Source organism: Telmatherina bonti (genome assembly GCF_933228915.1).
Source record: "Telmatherina bonti genome assembly, chromosome: 5".
In the NCBI taxonomy this organism is placed as follows: Eukaryota; Metazoa; Chordata; class Actinopteri; order Atheriniformes; family Telmatherinidae; genus Telmatherina; species Telmatherina bonti.
Genome location: NC_136623.1, coordinates 29,405,465 through 29,425,101, shown reverse-complemented (window position 1 = coordinate 29,425,101; position 19,637 = coordinate 29,405,465). Strand labels below are relative to the sequence as shown.

Here is a 19,637-nt window from a genome sequence, read left to right as displayed (position 1 = left end):
AACTCTTGACAAAACAGAATGTAAAATGTCTTCAAGAGATTATGTCCCTTCCAACCCACCAGCAGTTTGATTGATGTATGTTTTATAGTGATTATATGTACATGAGAAATGCGTATTGTAAGATGGAAGCTGTTGCATTGAATGTTGTATAAAAATAAAACATAATTTTAAAAAATGTGCAAAATATTTAATTTAAAGCTTAAAATATTTACAGTTGACATACCAAACAAGTACATAATATTTCTGACACAACATAAATAAATGTTAAAACGTCGAGTCAAATAATATCACAGGGTTTCTGTAGAAGATCTAATAGTTATTTTTATAGAAAAAACACACATTTTAAAACCTTATAAATAGAAATACAAAATGCAACTCAATAATTTAATGTCTGATGCTTTAAAACCTTTAACAGCTTTAGAAGATGACACCACAGGACAAAACGGAGAACATCAGCTGGGTTTAGCTACGGTGGTGTAGATCACAGAGCTGCTGTCCTCTTCTATGTTAAACCTGAAGAACAAAATTAGTTGTAAAATCTGCATTAATCAAACTAACATAGCTGTGATCCTGCATTAACAACAATGTCTCTGCAATAACACTGATAACATGTTGAAAGTAACATTGAGAATTGATGCTCTTTACTGTCGGCTACCAAACCATGCAAGGTTCAGCCTTAAATATCAGAGTTTAAGGCTGATTTGAAACATGACATGACAAACAACATTATGAAACTGAGGGTTTCATGGAAAACCTGGAATTATTATTTTTCTCCGTCTCAAAACTAATTTGGCATAAAATGGGAAGCTGTTGGTCGGTTAAACCTCTGGCTTTTATCAGAAATAATTGTCTTAATAATCCTCTTATAATAAACAATATTTAATTTGTTTTTCATAATCTTGGTTATATTACACTGTGGATAATAACCTAAAACTACACATTGAACTTGAATGTGAACCTACCAGGAGTTGTTTGACAATCTGCTGTTGTTTATGTGATGTTTAGGACTCAGGTTTTGGGGTTTGATGGTTACTGTGGAGTAGGTAACCAAGTCCTGAGTTAAAGAAAAAGGGGAAATGATCAATTTTACAGTTCTATGTAACTTTTAGTTGTGAGTAAGGACATGAACTTGAACAGTCTTTTTGATGCACGATACTTACATCCTGACGTGAGTACTGTGAAGACGCAGGAGTTGCAGAGACGGGTGGTGGAGAGCGGGCAAACTTGTCAATATTGGCGTAAACAGCGTCAGATGGGTCTTCAAAACCTGTTCCTCTTCCAGTGACCTTTAGGTCAGTAAGCTGGAAAGTAAAACAAAAGTACTTGTGAGTTGTTAAATTATTACAAAAATACCATGTTTGTTTTAAGTACAAAAGAAAAAAAAAAAAAAACCAACCAAAAACCCACACAGATAGCAGACCTCCACAGAAAACCAAAGCAAAACTTTTAAATAAAAATCCTCCCATTAACCTCCAAAAACATCTTACTGAGAGCTAACCTTTACAGTTTAATTGTCAAATTATGTTAGAATAGATGTACTTACTTTTTGGTGTGGACTGGTTTGCTTGTTCTTCCTGATAAAAAATCCCCCAAAAAGTAAATAAAGAAAGAAAAACCTAAGTTAACAAAAATGGAAATAAACCTGACACACATTGCATGCTGTGAGTGAGTTGAAATTTTCCCAAAAAAGGAGAAAAATCTTTACTAAAATGCATCAAAAGGGGGGAAAAAAGAGATTCTGAGACATGTAAATTACTCATGATGTGGAAATTGTGATGGTGAAGTGACCAAAATTCATTCAGTCAAGTTAAATGGTACCAATTTTCACTGACTCACCAGAACAGAAGCAATGCCACCATTAACACCAATAACAGAGAGACTCCGATTCCAACTAAGACTGGGACGGGCTGAATTCCTGAAGAGAAAAACACCATCATTTAAGAGAGTAGTCATTTAATCCCCCTTTTCTGAAAAAACTATAAATAACTACGAGTCACAAACCAATCTGCTTGTCTGCCATGTCTAGCATCATCTCAGTTGAGTTGTTTTCTCCCAAACGGTTCCTGACACGGCAGAGGTAGAAACCCGTGTCGGACGCCCTCATAGAGGGAAGAGACAGAACCTGTCCTGAGCCCACCTGGACCACTGAGCTGGAGCCAGAAGAGTCTGTCCTCTTGTACCAAGCGTAGTTATCTGCTGCAGGGTTTGCTGCACTGCTGCAGGTCAGGTTTACACTACTGCCCTCCACAATGTACTGTGGATCAACTGAAATGGTAATGTTCATGGGACGGTCTGAAAAAAGTCCAAACATTATCTGTGTTAACAAATTCTGAAATGAATTCCCCAAAATGCTCTTTATGTAATAAACAATCAGCAGTAAGAATCTATTTGAAACCTGCGATTAAAAAACAGGCTTTGTTTCCTACTCACGCTGGACATCAACGTTAATCTTCTTTGAGAGAAAGATGACATTGTCTCTCCAGCTGATGCCGTTTGAGGCCTGGCAGTGGTATCGCCCGCTCTGACTGGGCTGAATGTCAGAGATGACGAACTTTGACCCCAAACCGATAAATTCTCCATCCCTATAAAGACTGTATCCACTTTGTGCTACAAGAGGGCTGGCTTCACTGCTGCAGGTGAACGTAGCCGTGTCTCCCATGATGATGTCCTCTGAGGGGCTCACTATCAGATTTACCTTCTTTGGAGCATCTGTTTGAAAAAAAAGGATTTTTGAAATAAATAATGAACACACACTAACACACAAACATATCACCAAATATCCACAGTGACTCTTAACTCTCTTTTTTTGTTGTTTGAAAGATGTTTAACATATTTTCATTGTGGATGTTTAATCCATCCCTTAACTTTTTTTTTTTTCTTTACAGAGGTCTGGTCATGTCAAACAAAATGATAAGCAAATAAACTAATGAATAAATCATAAAGAAAGTCGTGCCAATGAAGGGAGTCCTCACATTTGGGTGCAAATATCAGAGACTAAGAAAAGCTGCATCACTATAACAATACGAGACTGATGACTTGTCTGTAAAAAACTGAATCTGAAGTAAAACAGGGCATTAAATGAAGCTTTAAAGGCATACTCACAGTGAACGCTGAGGACCACAGAGGCAGATCTCACCCCATCTTGTCCAGACACAGCACAGTAGTACTTCCCAGCATCCTGCCTCCTGGCCTGGAAAACTGAACTGGCAAGGCGTCGTCCATCTCTGAACCAGGCAATACTGACACGCTCAGAGCAACCTAATTTACAGGTCAGCGTGACATTGTCTCCCTCTGTCACAACGTTTGGTTCCACAACGGCGGTCAGCTCTGATACGGAGACAGAAACACATTAATCCTCACTGCAGCCATCTTCATTCACTAGAAATGTTTTTTTCTGGTCTTGTGTGATTACCTCTCACAGACAAATAAGCAGAGCTTTCACTTTCCCATGTTCTGAAAATTGATGCAAAAGTGAAAAAATATGCTCCTTCATCCGAGAATTGGACATTGTTGACCTCCAGTTTGCAGTCACCCCGTTTGTTGCCAATGTATCTATAATGACCTGGAACTGAAGAGAGCTCAGAGAGGGGAACGTTTTTCCAGCGGCCAGATACTTGTAGAGCTTTAGACCATGTGACTGAAGTAATAATGTTTACAACGGGATAGTCATACATGCACTGTAGAACAACTGATGTCCCTCGCAGAGCACATTGGTTTCTAAGGGTCACCTTCCAATCTCCACTCCAGATACCTATAGAAGAAAATCAAACTAATGAAGTCAACACTCGGTCACTACGATCTTATTCAATATTACATAAAGAAAAGTGTTTTGTTTTTACCTGGAATGATCACCATGATGATCAGAATCCACCTTTCCATGGTGTGAGACTACAGTTTCTTGACACTACAGGCAATGTAGGATCATGTCAAAATGGAAATAAGTGCATGACAGAGAAAGTTAAGTAAAGTCAAATTACTTGTAGTGAGTTTTCATCCATAAAAAGCAGAAGTGAAAGATTGCTCCTTCCTTGTCATTTCCTGTCATATTATCACACATTTAGAACATTGGTTGCATTAGGTTACAACAGTTTAATCATAAAATACATCTGGCACTTAAGATAGGATGTGGAGAAACAAGATTGAGACAGTGATTGCACATCACAAGATTGAGACATTGTACAGAATGTCCTGTATACATCGTCATACAGCGTACAGCTGTGGCCACGCCACGTAGAACGGAAGCATTCTCAGGTCACGCGTGTTCCGTTTATTCATATGCAAATCCCACAGTGGCACTGTCTGACATCTTCATGTGGCTCACTGAGTTTGATTTGAAGCAACTGAACAGTTTTGACATCTAATGTCCTAAACACATCAGACAGTCAAGAAAGTTAAAAGACATTTTTATCAAGCAAAATCTCAGAATAATACATTTGGTTCAGTTTATGATCTCAGTCATAACCTGATGATGCATTTTACTTCTCATATTTGAAAACAAATCTTTTATCTCCAAACATCAACATTATAGTGCCAAACTGTCCCAGAATGGCCATATTGGAGACATCTCCTGAATTGTCTGTATCGAAACCTCTCTAATTTACCTCTGATTCACTTTATTAGACATGATCTTTGCAGTGATAATGTTGACAGACTGTATGATTTTTCTTTGTGTGTAATAGAGGTTTTACAGCTAAAGCTGCATCAGTAAACATATTTCACCTGAACGCTTTTGCTTTCCTTTAAGGGACCATTTTATTTGTGGCATGAGCAGTCTTCATTCATTCTTTACCAATAATATCTATACTGATAATAACACATGTAAACGAATTTCACTTTATGAGTCAGAAACATTAAACCTTGACTTTGTGGTTGCAGGGGATAGTCATCTCATTATAAATATGCTGTTTTTGAGTTTCATATGCTGACCTACTTTCTATTTGTCCACTGGGTGGGGTTACAGCAGCATACAACAGAAACAGCCAGCTGCTTGATTTCCAAGCTCTGCTTTTAAACAGAATGTCATTACTGTGTGGTTTTACTCCGATGTATCCTTGTCTGAAATGGACTCATTTTTCATCATATCAAACAACAGCTAAGACAAATTTATATAACATTTCATTTACAGCCAAGTTCACAATTCCAGAGGTAAGTTATTTGAGGATGTCACGGTGGGGTGGTGATGAGGACCCACTTGCAGGCACAGGCAGGTGCAGGAAGAAATGTTTAATATGAACCACAGTACAGGAAACCAGAACAAGACAGGATGTGACATGACGGACTGGCAAATAACAGCTGAAAACAAGGAGTATAAACAGTGGTGTAGTCCATGGTATACTTGGGTACATAGAGTATATGCACTTCTTTTTCAGTCAAGATTGAGTAAACCCACTTCTAAACCCTCTGTGATGCTGCTTTTACAATTACCAATGTCCCAACACATCAACCAGCATCTCAGCTAAGGTTACTGATGCTACACTGGTGCAGTTAGCCATTAGCTGTGTTAACTTTATCCTGAACATAATAAACATCTATGAGCCTGTCTCTCACTACTCTGTGTGCCAGTATTGGTTTAGTCATTTCATAACTCTTTGTCTCTAAAACCAAAGAGAAGAAATTATGTGATAATGAGCAAATATTCTGATGGATTTTGGGGTAAATTAAACTGAGTAGTTTTACATTTCATTTTTTCTGGAACAGTGTTTTTCTGGGCTACTTGTTTGTTTTCAAAAAATGGCAAAAATAACTTGAGGGACCAATACAAATAACACTAACCAGACAGAGGTGGAATGACTGAAACCAGGCGAATTAACAAACAGGAAACTGAAGCTAAACAGAAAACACGAAGCAGATTTACTACAAAATAAAACAGGAAACCAGAACTAAACATGAACGGACCCCAAACCAAAACCATGACGAAGGAAGGGCGAAGCTACAAAATATTATTTTCAGCAGACATCTCGAGAAAAATCTCAAGTCTTTAAATGGTTCTTGTCCTTTAAAAGTCGAGATCCAGATCTGTCATTGATATCCAGTAAAACCTGTTGGGAACTTCTCCTGTGTTTTTTGGCCAAGCACACTGACTATTTATTGTGGAAATATATGCATATGTGCTGAAAATGGACTTTTCTCACAATGACCAAGAATCCTTCAGAAAAATTCCCCGATCCAGATGGTGAACCGGATCACTCCTAAAACATAGAAAAGCTGCTTACAAACAGAAAGACAAACATACAGACTGATAAACGCCAACAAAAAACATGACCTCCACCACTTCTTTGGCAGAGGTCAAAATTAGAAACAAATGATACTAGGAGCCAAAAAAATGAACCTTTTCAAAGAGTAAACTGAACTCAGTAAATGCCCTTTTATCGAAGATCTACGATGAATGTCAGAGGTCATGTCAATGCAATTACTTGTGGACAAAATGAGTCCCAATTAACTGGAGCAAATGCATCTCTTCAGATCTCCCCAACCGTCTTTCACATCCAACTAGATGATTGTAATGTAATATGTTTGCATTAATGGGGGATATTTTTAAGTGCATTACGCAACCAAAAATTAAACATTATTTGCATTATATTTATCAAAGCCTACTTTCCCTAACATTAGACATTTAGGCAACAGTGACTGACGGTGGTGTTGATTATGGAGTAATGCAAAAAAACAAAACAAAACTTGTGGAGTTGTGAATTAAAGCAAGCATTGAAGCAGATATTAATTAAATGTGAAAAAGTTTCCTTTGCTTTTTCTTTTTAAGGACTATCCAAATTGGCATAAAACTCAAGAATTGCGATGACTAAGATGTATCCAGTGATGTTTTAGTCCCACATGTTTCGTAATGTCATGTCAGTGGTGTAATAGACAAATGAGCACACCATCCATGTGGTAACATCTGCACTGATCAGCGTCATTGTAGAAAATCACCAGTGGACTGTAGCAAAAGTCAAAGGTTCAGAAGGTCAAGTTAAACAATGAATCAATAAATTAAATAGAGAAAACACTCATAATAAACAATAAATCAATAAATTAAAAAGAGAAAACACTCATAATAAATAGAATATTAATTTATTACATCCAAACCAGATTTCACAATCAGTAGTATAGAAAATAAAGCAAAAGAACAGTGGAAGTCATTTGCATGGTTTTTATTTTTCTTTATCGTAACAAACTACAAGATGTGAGCTTGTTTCAGGTCAACCAAGCTGCATTAATCAATCAGTGTTGCAGGATAAGCCATAAGTGCAATGTGGACATTCTTTTCAAACTCAGTATATCTATTAAACATGTCAAGTTTTTTTTTTAATAGTTTTTCTCCACTAATATATATAATACAACATGTTATTGGAGACAGATATGTTTTCATACAATCGAATAGCGTTGTCTTTCATCAGAGGAAGAAGAGGAGAACATAGCAAACAGTAATGCTGTATCATCTGCATTCGCTTGGCTAGGAATATTGTATTAGTGTAAAGAAAGAACAAAAATACAACAGCGGATGTATCACAGCTTGTACTGAGGAAAGACGTACAAGCAAGGTGGCTTTCCAGGGTTTTGTTTTTCATGATTTTCTCTTTAATTTCCCCAGCACTGTATGTCAACAGGCAATATGGCATCAAAAGAAAATGGGAAGACATGCAACACAGTTCATGAGCTGGATTCAAAGACTGGTCATCATGCTGCCTTTAGAGGGAATCTGTCTGAGCGCAAATTTTGTCAAGATGCACATAGATAGATTTTTTTTTACACCACAGGGAGATGGAAGCAACGTAACTTGTTCAGATCAGTATGCTCCTGTGACGTTCTGCCAACAAAAACAATGGGACAGAGACATTACAAGTGGCACAATACCAATAATAGAAACATTTATTACATAACATTAAAAAAAAAGTGTCTCAATAGAGCAGAATGATATACAACATTTAAAGAAAATGCTAGGGTTGCATTAGGAACACAACACAAATCAGCACTTAAACTGAAATGGAGCCATTTTAAATAAGAAACAATACAATCAAACATGTAAAAAAAAAAAAAAGAAAACTGATGCTTTTGGGTTTTTGCATGAGAAACATAATGCGTCATACCCGATGAGGTTGTTTCTCCTGCTTAACGCCGCGGTTGGGGCAGTAGAGTGTAAACAACTTTTGAAGAATCCTTTGGTTTTTTCTCACCACCCACTGGCAGATTGTGCACCTGCACCTGATCCATGCTGGACCAACAATAGACAAAAAGCATATAAACTAACGTCTAATGAAATCATAACAACTGGATACTCCAAAAACCATAAAAGTATCTTCTATCAACTTCTCATATACATGATGATGTTAGAAATCAGCACATCCACAGAGTTGTAATCATCTCAGAAGAAATATTGCAGAGAGAAAATGAAGAGTGACAAAAAATGACATGTATGTACCTGGACAGTCTGGAGTAGTGGACTGTTATGTAGTTGGAGGCAAGGTTGCGTTTTCCTGCTTCTGTGATTGGTGGCGCATCGATCAAAGGAACAATGGCAGGATGAGAGCTGTCACTCAAATCCTCTGGCTCCTCCTGTGCTCACACACAGACATATACGTTACTCAAAATTTTATTTTGTCATTGTTTTCCTTTTAAAATAATCCACAGAGGACATAACAAGTGCCTTACTGGTATGTCGGACATCTTGCCCTTTCTAGCTGGGAGAGTTTGCTCGGCTGACTCATGGAACATGGTGTCAGCTGTCAGTGATGGACGCTAGGGGTCACACACACATACACACATACACACACACACAAACACACACAGAACAAAACAGAAAGTTAAAATCCCATCAACTCAGGAAAAACTGTGTTTCTGAGTAATTCCAAATAGGATAAAAAAATAACCACAGAAAAAGCTGTACCTTGTTAGCATCCTCTACAGACTCTGTGTCTACTCTGTGCATGTTCTTACTGTAAAATCAAACAGACATGAATAAAAGTGTAATGCCCTCAAAATAAATGAAAAGAAGAAGAATTAATTGTATAAAACATTCTGACATGGGGTACAGGATGGTATCAGCTGCAGTGACAGCAGTATTTCTGGTCACCTGATCATTATGGCCACTGTGAGCGTGATGAGTCCAGCAGACACGCCCACTGCTGATGCCAAGGCGATAACCTTTAGGCGACCTGACAGCAGAAGGAATTATAAGGGTAATCAGCATGAGCACTAACAAGAGTAAAAACAGAAGTGCAGCAAAGGAAAAATGAACAGCAGACATAAAAATAGAAACAGAAGAGAAAGTGGCTGCAGAGCTAAAGAGCAGCGCATCAACAGCAGCTGTCTAGACCTGAGTCTTGTGTTTCCAGTACGGATTTCCAAATCTCCACTTCTTCATCTGTCTCAACTCAAATAGCAGTTTTCCACAGCACCTCATCACCTCCTCCTCTCCTCTTATAGTTAGAGTGCTTTACATGACTCACCGTGACTCATAGAGAAGCAGTCAGAAATCATGAGACAATGAAAAACAGAGGCCGCACCACTGTGATAGTGACAGGGAGGTTTCATCCCTCATCATCTCAAACACACAGAGACCATATCTGAAACTTTCCTCTGGCATAATCACAGCTAAATACTCAAAGCCATTTTTTTTTTATAAAGTGTCTGACCTAATCTGAAACATATCTGCAAATATAAGGCAGGTGTGTTTCACTGTGGTTATCAGTGACACCTCATCTCCAAGAATGCCCCATTAATACTGACAGAGGCAGACAAAGAGAGAAGCAGAGGGTGGTGCCAGGCAAAACAGCAGAGACGAAGCACTTTAGGCCTTTAGAGTGAGTGTGAATGTGTCAAAAGTTAGAAGATGACCAACACTGAAAAAATTCATGACCATTCAGCAGCTGCTGAGAGATCTCAAGTTGACAACTGCTTAGTGATGTTAGAAAGTCAAGAGGTCAAGAAAAACAACAGACTTGCTAGTGGAAATTACAGATGGATAAACATGAGAGCATGCACAAATTCATCAGTACCTCTAACTCTAACGGTGAGGACCGGGGAGCTGTGGGCTCCAATTCGATTCCTGGCCTCACAGTAATACTGACCACTCTCACCTGGGCCAACTTCAGAGAAAGTGAAAACAGGACCAGACTTGGTGCTCCACGCTGCATGGCAGAGAGCAAAAAGAAAATAAAAAGAGAGATTTACTCTAATGTTGTAGTACAAGATGAACAGATAGATGTGTAACAGTAAACATGATATTGTTTCACTGATTGCAAATAATCACTAGCGAGACAGAGTTACTGTAATTACTGATGGTTTTGTAATGTTAACCCTAAGTAGGACCAAATGTTTATGCTAACATTGTACAGAACCCCCATCCAGAGCTAAACGGTGCCAGGTGAAGTTGTCCACTGCTGGGTAGGCCTGACTGCTGCAGGTCAGAGTCAAAGGTCGGCCAGCGTCCACCACAGTGGAGGGACGAGCCAGAACTGAAGTGTTCTTAGGAGGATCTGCGAGGAAGGAGATAAAAATACTGTGATAAATCACTGTTTTACAAAGACATAAACTTTCTGACTGAAAAGCATGAAAGACAAACAAACTTTATTCACGTCTGTTTTCGAACATATCACACACACACACACTAATACACACTCACTGATTTTAATTACTTACAGAGCACAGTGAGCGTGGCAACAGGCGAGGTTTGAGATCCAAGTCGGTTTGATGTGATGCAGTAGTACTGACCGGCATGATGAGCGCGAACAGATAGGAAAGTCAGGTTCTGAAAATTACCTGCAGTCATCACCTGGTCGTCTAGGATACGGTACCAAACATACCTGTAGGAGAAGTTGTGGTGCTTATGATGATGATGATGGTGAATGGGGTTGAGGAAAAAGACTCATGCCACAGGGGAAAATCAAGTGATAGCATTTCAGATATGCATCATTTTAATGTGATGACAGATGCATGATGATGATAAAATAAGACGACATTCATTAATATTCAAAAATCATATAGTTCCATTTCTGTAATTCAGCTGGTGTTTATCTAAAACAACTTCTACGCGGGGAACAATATTCAAGTGTTATGGGACTGATTGTATCTTTAGTTGTTGTACCTGCTGGGGGGAGGGTTGGCGTGGCTCACGCAGTTCAGACTCACATATGATCCTTCTCTGGTGTCCCTTTGAGGACTCACCAACACATGAGTGTTCTTTGGTGAGTCTAAACAGGTGCAACCAAGAGAAAGAAGGGCAGCATTGCTACATCATGTAAATGATATTCAACACATCACACACGCAGCAGATGGTGTACATTTTTCTCTGTGAACTCCTTAAATCAACTGTAAATACAACTTACTGGACTAAATGTCAAAAGAGGAAACGCAGATACAGCATAAACATCATGACCAAAACATCAGGACAAAGTAATCGGATTATTTCTTCACTGAGGTTTCGGAAATTACTTGTAAAATATGTTGCAAATTTTAATTTTGAGAAACTCCAAGTGAGAAAAATACCAAATATTGACTGTAATCTTGTGTCACTTCCTGCATCCAGGTGGAAGACTATTCCCCTTTATTGCTGGAGTTTAACGTAACGTAACGTAACGTAACGTAACGTAACGTAACGTAACGTAACAACTAGTGGCGGGTCTGCACAACAGAACCCATAATCAGATGCAGAAACAAGCACATGCGACGGGTTCAATGCTCAAAAGAAATGACTTCACACCACAGCTCTCATTCTCATCTGTTCATTTAGTTGATGTGGGTCAGATTTTCTACCAGTAGTGTTAAATAACTTACACGTGACATTGAGTAGAAGTGATCTAGAGCGATCTGTTCCCAGCGAGTTGCGTGCCACACAGTAATACTCTCCTTTGTCTGTGTATCTCAGGAAGGACAGGTGGAGCTGAGGACTAAAGCTGTCTGGGATGCTGCCGCTCTCCATGTCTGGGGAGAAAGAAAAAAGGTTACAAAACATATGTACTTAGAATACCAAAATAATCAAATACATGCAACAAATCTTTATGACTTTATTACTTCCAAAAGCTCCGTTTTTTTCTTACAGATCATTAAAACCAACCAACAGGACACAACTAAAATGACTTCTAAGTGAATATCTGAAATCTCTCCAAATCTAGTAGTTTTGAGAAGATTTCAAATGAAGAGATCAGAAAGGTTTATTTTTAGTTTCATTACAGTTTCTGTGAACAGAATGCAGAATAAATCCAGAGGATAAAGACAATGTTGTCTACTATGCAGGCCAGTTTAATGGAAACAGAGCAAAGAGAAACAATGCAGACCCTCCAATGGGGCCACATACCAAGCAAAGTTGGGTAAGATATGAAACGTTTGAATGGATTCAGAGAATGCATAACATCATTGAGACAGTAAATGTGGGCACTTAATTATCGGTATAAACAACTCTAACACTGTTTGTTGCCATGGTAACATGCTCTCCTGTACCTTTGAACCAGGCATAGCTCTCCACAGGTGGAGCTGCATCACTGCCGCAGGTCAAAGTGACAGACCCCCCCTCTGACACCTCTCCTACAGGAAAAGCTGTTATAGAGGTGGAGCGAGGACTGTCTGCAGGAGAAAACAACAGAGAAAAATGAAACACAAATAACTACAGGTCAATCAAACGACCTCAGAAAAAAGGTTATACAAACTTCAAGAAATGTTAGGAAAGTCTAAAACCATTTAAAATTTTCCTGTCTTCCGACACCAAATTAACCATATTTAGAAAACATGAAGAAATTTAAAAACTGATGCCAGAAACAAACTTAAAAAAGTTCTGAGAAAAGCCTAGAAAGGTAAAAAAAAAAAAAAAAAAAAAAAAAAAAAAAAAAGGAGAGGCCACCAACGGCTCAGTTTTTCCCAGCAAGATTAGGTCATGGTGACTTGTTTGTGTGTGTGTGTGTGTGACAAACTCCATCGGATGATCATCAATAAACCATGTAAAAGCAAAAAATGGGAAACCACTGTAAGATGTATGTGTGACCTTTGGGCCCTCTGGAAATCTTCATGCCACCATGATCTGTATAAGCGCATTGGTTCTGGAAAACTTTGGAAAAGAATTTTTCCTGTTCAGTGTACTGCTGCATCCAGAAATGTAACCTGAAACTATATTGTGTGAAGAGGAAGCCATATATCAACCATGCAAAGAAATGCTGCCAAGTTCTCTGAGCCAAGCTTATTTTAGATGGACAGAAAGACAGTGGACATGTTTTTCTGTGGCCAGACGAGCCCACGTTTCACACATCTGGTTCTACAGCTGAAAACAAGGAAAGACCATCCAGGCTGCGATCCACAAAAGGTGCAAAAGCCTGTCTGTAATAACATGACAGTAAAACAGTGTCCACTATGTGGATGCTTTGCATATGTGTGAGGGTACCACTGATGCAGAGGCACGCACTGGGATGTAGGAGAACTATACTGTAGGCTACCATTAAGTCACATCTTTTCCATTAAAGTTCATGGTTATTTTAGCAGGGGGTTTAGCTGCCAGCCTGCCAGCTCTTTAGATGAGTCTGCTCCTTGTTAATTAAAACTGTTAAAAGTGTAAAGAAATTATGTAAAAGAATTGTTAACATCCCTTATTCCCAATTCTTTACTTGTTTTTTTAGTGAGTAGCTTGCATTAATTTTCTCTTTTTTCTAATGTTTCTAATGTTGTTGATTCATAAAGACAGAAAATAAGTTTTATTTAATTTCAGAAATGTCCCACAAAAACTTAAAATGGGGTTATTTGATCAAACTGACCCTTTGTGAAGTTTTAGTTATAAATATATCAATGCTGTATCTTTATTCTGGCTGCCAGATAATTGTGCTAAATGCTGAATTAAGGTTTAAATCAGGGGTGTCAAACATACTGGCAAGCCAGCTAGCCAAATCTGGTCAAATCTGGTCTGCCAGAGGGTCCAGTCTGGCCCGCGAGATGAATTTGATAAATGTCAAAATGACAGAAGACATTAACTGTTTTCCCTAATTTGTCTACATTTATATTTATGGTTAAATATATAAAACATTTCCAAGGCAGAGGAATAACTTATTATATCCTTTACGCTCAGTAGATCTGACTTCAGCTGGTACGCTGAGGTGAGTCAGATTTGGTCAGGATTACATAACAGATGTGGAAATGTGCAGGTTTACAGTTAAAATAAGTTCCAGCCCTTGAAACGTTGCTCCAGTTTGAACCAATATGAAATGTTCAGTCTGTGATGGACCGGTGACCTGTCCAGGGTGTACCCTGTCACTTGCCCAATGATTGCTGGGACAGGTTCCAGCTTCCCACGACCCTCAATTAAAACAGACCGTTAAGAAACTGGGTGGATGGGTGGTATTTTCCAGTTTTCCAGTAAAACATGTGTGCATATGTAAATGATAAACTGGGGTGAAATATTGTTGATATATGCTTACTTTTCCAAGGGAATTTCAGCTTTCTTATCATATGTTTACTTACATCCCAGAGTTAGAGGGAGCGATGGTGAGAGTACATTCTGTGGCGGGATCGGTCGGCAGGTGTACACTCCAGCATGCTGCTGGTCAAAGCGGTTAATAATCATCCATTTCTCAAAGGATCCAAGGTTTAGTCCATTCCTGTGGGTGCAGCATCAAATAATGGAGTATTTTGCTCATTTCACTGTACTAGCAGTTTAGACAAACATACAGCATGTTTACCTGTAGAGTGCAAGGCTCCTCCCTGGAGCGCCACATCCTCTGGCCTGGCAGCCTACATACACTGTCTCTCCATAACCATACATGTTGGCAGGCCTGGCTGGATGAACCTGGACCTGGAGGTCTGACAGACACAAACACATGTCATTCTCTACAGTACAGACTTCTTCAGCTGTTATCACAGCACTTGTAGTTTCTGGAAACCTACCTGTCACATCAAGTTTAACAGTGTCAGGAGACGTCCATCTCCCCAGTGGTTGGTCTGTCTCGAATCTGAAGTGATACTGGCCCGCATCAGTCAGCTTCACAGCCCGAATCTGGACCGAACAGCTGGAATAGCTTCCCCCGATGTAGCTGAAGTGTGAAATAAATTGGAAGGGTTTATTTTTAATGTGTGGAAACTTTAAAAAAAAAAACAAAAAACAAAACAAAGTTTCATTAAAAAACATCCACCACATGCAGTTCCTCCCACCGTGTGCGTCCGCGGTATGACAGGCTGATCTGGTTGGGGTCAGTGTGGTGGGCGAATTCCCTGCGACCCTCAGCAGACACGCGAAACCACATGACCCACTTCACGGTGTGACCTATGAGGCTCACAAAAACAGAGACTTGTCTCACCAAAATACATACAGAGATAAGGTACTTATTAAGATTAAACAAGAGAAGAAGAAAAAAAATTTTATGTCTTCAGAGGATTCATTTTTATATCATTCGGAGGACAGGAACAACAAAAACTAAGTATTTCTTACCTGATGGATAGTCATAGCGGCAGGGCAGAGTGACTGTCGTTCCTGCCCACACACAGATCCCTTTTCTAGAAAATGACACACTCCACCTGCTCTGAGTACCTGCAGAACACACATACAGGTGTTGGTGTTGACAAATCTTAGAGCATAAACATACAAAACTCAAATGATTATCTAGTGACATATGTTCTTATGACCTCTATAAAGGGCCGTTTATATTCTCTGCTTATCATCCACTGGCTGTAGCATCCATAAAGCATAAAAATACAGTTTTGTTACTGAAAGGAAATCATATTTGGAAACTAAATTCTGTGTAAATGTAATCAATCTGTCAAATTTGTTCCTTCGTTGTGTCTTTGATGAAAACATATCCAACCATGGATCTCTGAGCTCAGTTCAGACAGTGACATGTAAAAGTGAAGCAGTGACAGTGAGCCTTAATGTGCAGCTGTAGTGTCATCCTGCCTGGCTGACTACCTTGCACAAAAAGCAATCAATACTTATAAATAAACCTGAGCGTAAAGGCAAGGGCACCTGGCTACAGAACATTTTGTGCATTCAAAAGCTCCTAAAAGTCTTTGATATTTTAAAACTATTTATTCCTTATCCATAGTGTCACAAACATTATACATATAGCCACCTCATTTTCCATCAGCCCCTTCAAGTTCAAAACTTCTAGTTTTGATTTGGTATACACACAAAAAAAAAAAGCAAAAAAAAAAAAAAAGCAAAAAGAAATACAATTGATTTCTGAGGTTTTTTGGTATTTGATTTTTACCTGGTAAAGCTGCGAGGATGGTGCCCAGAACTAACGCACCTGCCAACATCTCCGCTGACACCAGCTCTTTAATGTCACCCCATGAGAAAAAAAAGCAGGCAGAGAGCTAAACATAACATTCATCTGAGCAAAAAGCAGCCAACAGTTTAAACATGAAACACTCACCTCTTAGAGTGCCTGCATTCACCTCAACCAGTGAAACAGAGACAGATATGAAGGATGTGCGTGACCCTTGTAGTGACAGAAGTAAACACACTATAACGACGAGAGTTGCATGGTGTTTCAGATCGGCTGGTGTGGGATGGGAGGAGTAGTGGAAGGAGTGAAAGGAGGAGGATAAGGGGGGAGTTTTTAAAGTAAGCACGGGTACCTGCTTTGGCTTGTCTCTCTCCTTCGAACCTCTGAAACCACAGGTCAAAGCCCTGATGCCTTCAGTTTCCTATTTTTGGCGACTGTGAAAGTGTGACATCCTTGTGATCAAGTCACTTCCACAGTTGCTTCTTTTAACTAAATGATGTAACATTCTCAGTGCAGGTCAAGTGCCATTAACCTGGAGTATGACAAATGGAAAAATCAAGAAAAAACTCCAAGTGATCAAAAGGCAAGAGTGAAAGTCTTTATGAAATCATGCATGGGTGCTGTTATGGGCTGATACTACAGACATTCTTTGTCAGATTTGGCATTTCTTTTCTTAACATAAATAAAAACATTCAGCATCTTTTATAAAAAGAAAAACACATGATTTGAATCTGTAGTCAAACAAATGAGAAGAAATGTAATGTAATAATCACCATGTTCTTATTTTGCTTTTACAATATTTGCTCAAACTCAGAAGTGCAGGATGAGCGGACATGCATGTATGGTCATTCGTGAAATGAAACCAGGTCTGTTGGCATATATTAACACACATAAGTCAAGCAGATACTGAGTCAGCATATCCTCCCATCCATGGCTCTAATTGAGAATTACTGGCACTGAAAACAACCCGCAACCAGACGTAGGGAGGTTCGAGGCCTCTCAGTCAACTGTGTCCACTTAACCTGATGAGTCTAAATGACTTTAACATCCTACCCTGCCACGACTTGGCCAATAGATGTCAGTTTAGCGTCACGACTTGGCTGATTGACTACTTATCCCAGTTTTGACCCAGAAGTAATGATGATGTACAGTTTACCATTCGCGTCCATCTTTAGTCGGAAGCATCCAAGCAGGGGAAAAGAAGTGGCATTTCCTTCAAGATTTTAGATATGTTCTTGATCAATACTTTGCAATGAATGCAGACATTTTGTTGATTAACTGACTGATAATGAGGATGATTGAGGGGGACAACATAAAGGCTGTCCAGCCACTCCCAATATTTATTTCCTGCTGGATTTAAGGATCTGCAAGCGGAGTTTGCATTGGTCCTTAGTCAAAAACAAGAGTACAAGTGGTCTATTTATATGACTTATAAGTGGAGTGTTGGGATAATAGATAAGACTCAATATGTTCCTCATTTGGCTCCTAAAAGAGGTCTGCATTATGTTCAATGGAAACACTGAGTCCTACTCTAAATGGCACCCATAATAGGGCACATAAAGTCTTTGGTTGGGAAAGTTACCTCCAGAACATACACAGTATCCTCAGGATATGAGGTTAAATGAACAATATATTCCAGTTCACAGCTTGCTAGGTTGGATTATGGGTTGGGATCCAAAATGGGTCGCAGGCCCTCGTCTAGTGGGTGTCCACATTACTAGAACTCTCATATGATTTAATGATCCCAGATCTCTGGGAAAAAAGTGATTTTGGTCCCAAGCTGAAAAGTTTTAAAAACTTATACCGCTTTTCCCCTTCCAAATACTGTCTGTATTATGTTGAGTATAAAGATTGGTGGGATTTGAGCTTAACCTGTAACCACAGAATGACTTCAAAAGGATCATGGCACACTAATAGGTCAAAGCCTGATGTAATCTTAATCGAAAACAGGCCGGACGAAATGAATGAAGAGAAACAGATGGATGGAGCTAGATTAAGTGTGACTGACCACAAACAGAGAGAGTGAGAGGGCGAGAGAGAGAGAGAGAGAGGAATGAGAAAGTTTGAGGGGCAAGGTAAAAAGGGTGGACAAAAGCATAATGAGGCAAAGTTGCTATGAGGGGAAGAAAGAAAGGGAAAGGAAGACGACGCAGTAAGAGAAACAGAGGAAAAATGAGGAAGAACTTAAAAGAAGAAAAGAGTTTCATGTATCAGAAATGTGGGGAAAAAACATTCAGGGGAGCAACAGACAAATGTATGACAGTGTATACTGCCCTTACGGTAGGGAGATATCCATCCACTGACCGCAGCCTGCAGGCCAGATGAAGTGTGACCGTCTGGTGGTCAGACTGGACCTGAAGATTTTCCGCTGTTGCAAAACACTTCCTGCCTGCTGTTTTCATGTAATGTGACCGCTCACAGTTTGCTCCCCTGCCATACTTTAAGTTGTACAATATGTTATTTCTTATGCCCGCAGATTGGACTCTTAGCTCTCCAGGCCCTCCAGCTTTGGACGACCTCCATATAAGCAAATAATGATTTGACTGTCCAACATGTGTTAGTCTTCACATTGAGTGGTGTTCTCCACGGGAGAAGTCTGGGCAAGAATGATGATGATCAGAGCTCCAATCATATCTGACAAGGTGATATGTTGTCCCTCTGCTGTCTTTATAGAAGCTCTACATGACGACTTGATGAGCAGGATGTTCGCCAAAAGAATCACGGAGCCAGCAGGGAATTCAATAAAAGAAATAACGAGAAACTGTGAAGCAGAAAGAGAAAGAGTTTTTCTTCCTTACACTGATACTATCAATAGCTAAAACACACAGTATTTAGTCTCTTCCACACTTGACTTTACAAATAAGCCAAACTAAACATTTGGTGATTTCTTAAAACTCCTAAATCTTTGAAACTTATTGAAGCTCTATTAAATTTACCCTGGTTTTGCTCATTCCTGTCCCATTCACAAACTCTGCTGTAGGGTCGGATTTCTGCCCCTTGTCTGCCAGAGACCTGTCTGTGGCTGCTGTGGTATTCCACGCTGGATGAGTCATGTCTGGTGGTTATTATGGGCAGCTTTTGGCTCCCCCCGACTCACCCCGTCTAGTGGCAGCAGACAAAATTACATGTTTTTTTGAACCTTATCCAGCAAAGCTGACTAAGATTGGATCTCATTTAACCAGACATGATGAGTTAAAAGCACATTTTTGTATGATGCTGTAAGAACCTATTGCTGCATTACCTTTTTCTCCCTTTGGTGATTACAAGCACAAAAACTGATGAGGATGATGGTGATGATGAAAACAGCTAAATTTACCATCATCAGAGGACTTACTTCAATTTTTTGCCTCAAAATGACTATTAAAGGTCAATTTTAGACACTTTTTAACACTTGAACATATAAATAAAAGCATTAGGTGACTCTGAACAGGGTGAAATTGCATTTTTTCAGTG

At 39.3% G+C, this 19,637-nt stretch overlaps 1 protein-coding gene across 1 annotated transcript; it reads right to left on the bottom strand.

The window, feature by feature from the left end:
• Positions 1–915: 915 nt before the first annotated feature.
• LOC306756429 (sialoadhesin) lies at positions 916–16,215 on the bottom strand (the record flags this gene model as incomplete). Its single annotated transcript, XM_079241157.1, has 25 exons — positions 916–1,054; positions 1,161–1,301; positions 1,544–1,574; positions 1,837–1,915; positions 2,002–2,292; positions 2,431–2,709; positions 3,103–3,327; positions 3,413–3,637; positions 3,729–3,751; positions 8,414–8,547; positions 8,644–8,730; positions 8,879–8,927; positions 9,065–9,146; positions 9,990–10,121; positions 10,320–10,469; positions 10,633–10,796; positions 11,078–11,183; positions 11,767–11,913; positions 12,430–12,552; positions 14,428–14,564; positions 14,646–14,766; positions 14,851–14,996; positions 15,115–15,226; positions 15,392–15,490; positions 16,167–16,215. The coding sequence occupies 25 exons, from the start codon at positions 16,213–16,215 to the stop codon at positions 959–961; spliced, it is 3,228 nt and encodes a 1,075-aa protein (XP_079097283.1). The 3' UTR covers positions 916–958.
• Between the last annotated feature and the right edge of the window lie 3,422 nt (positions 16,216–19,637).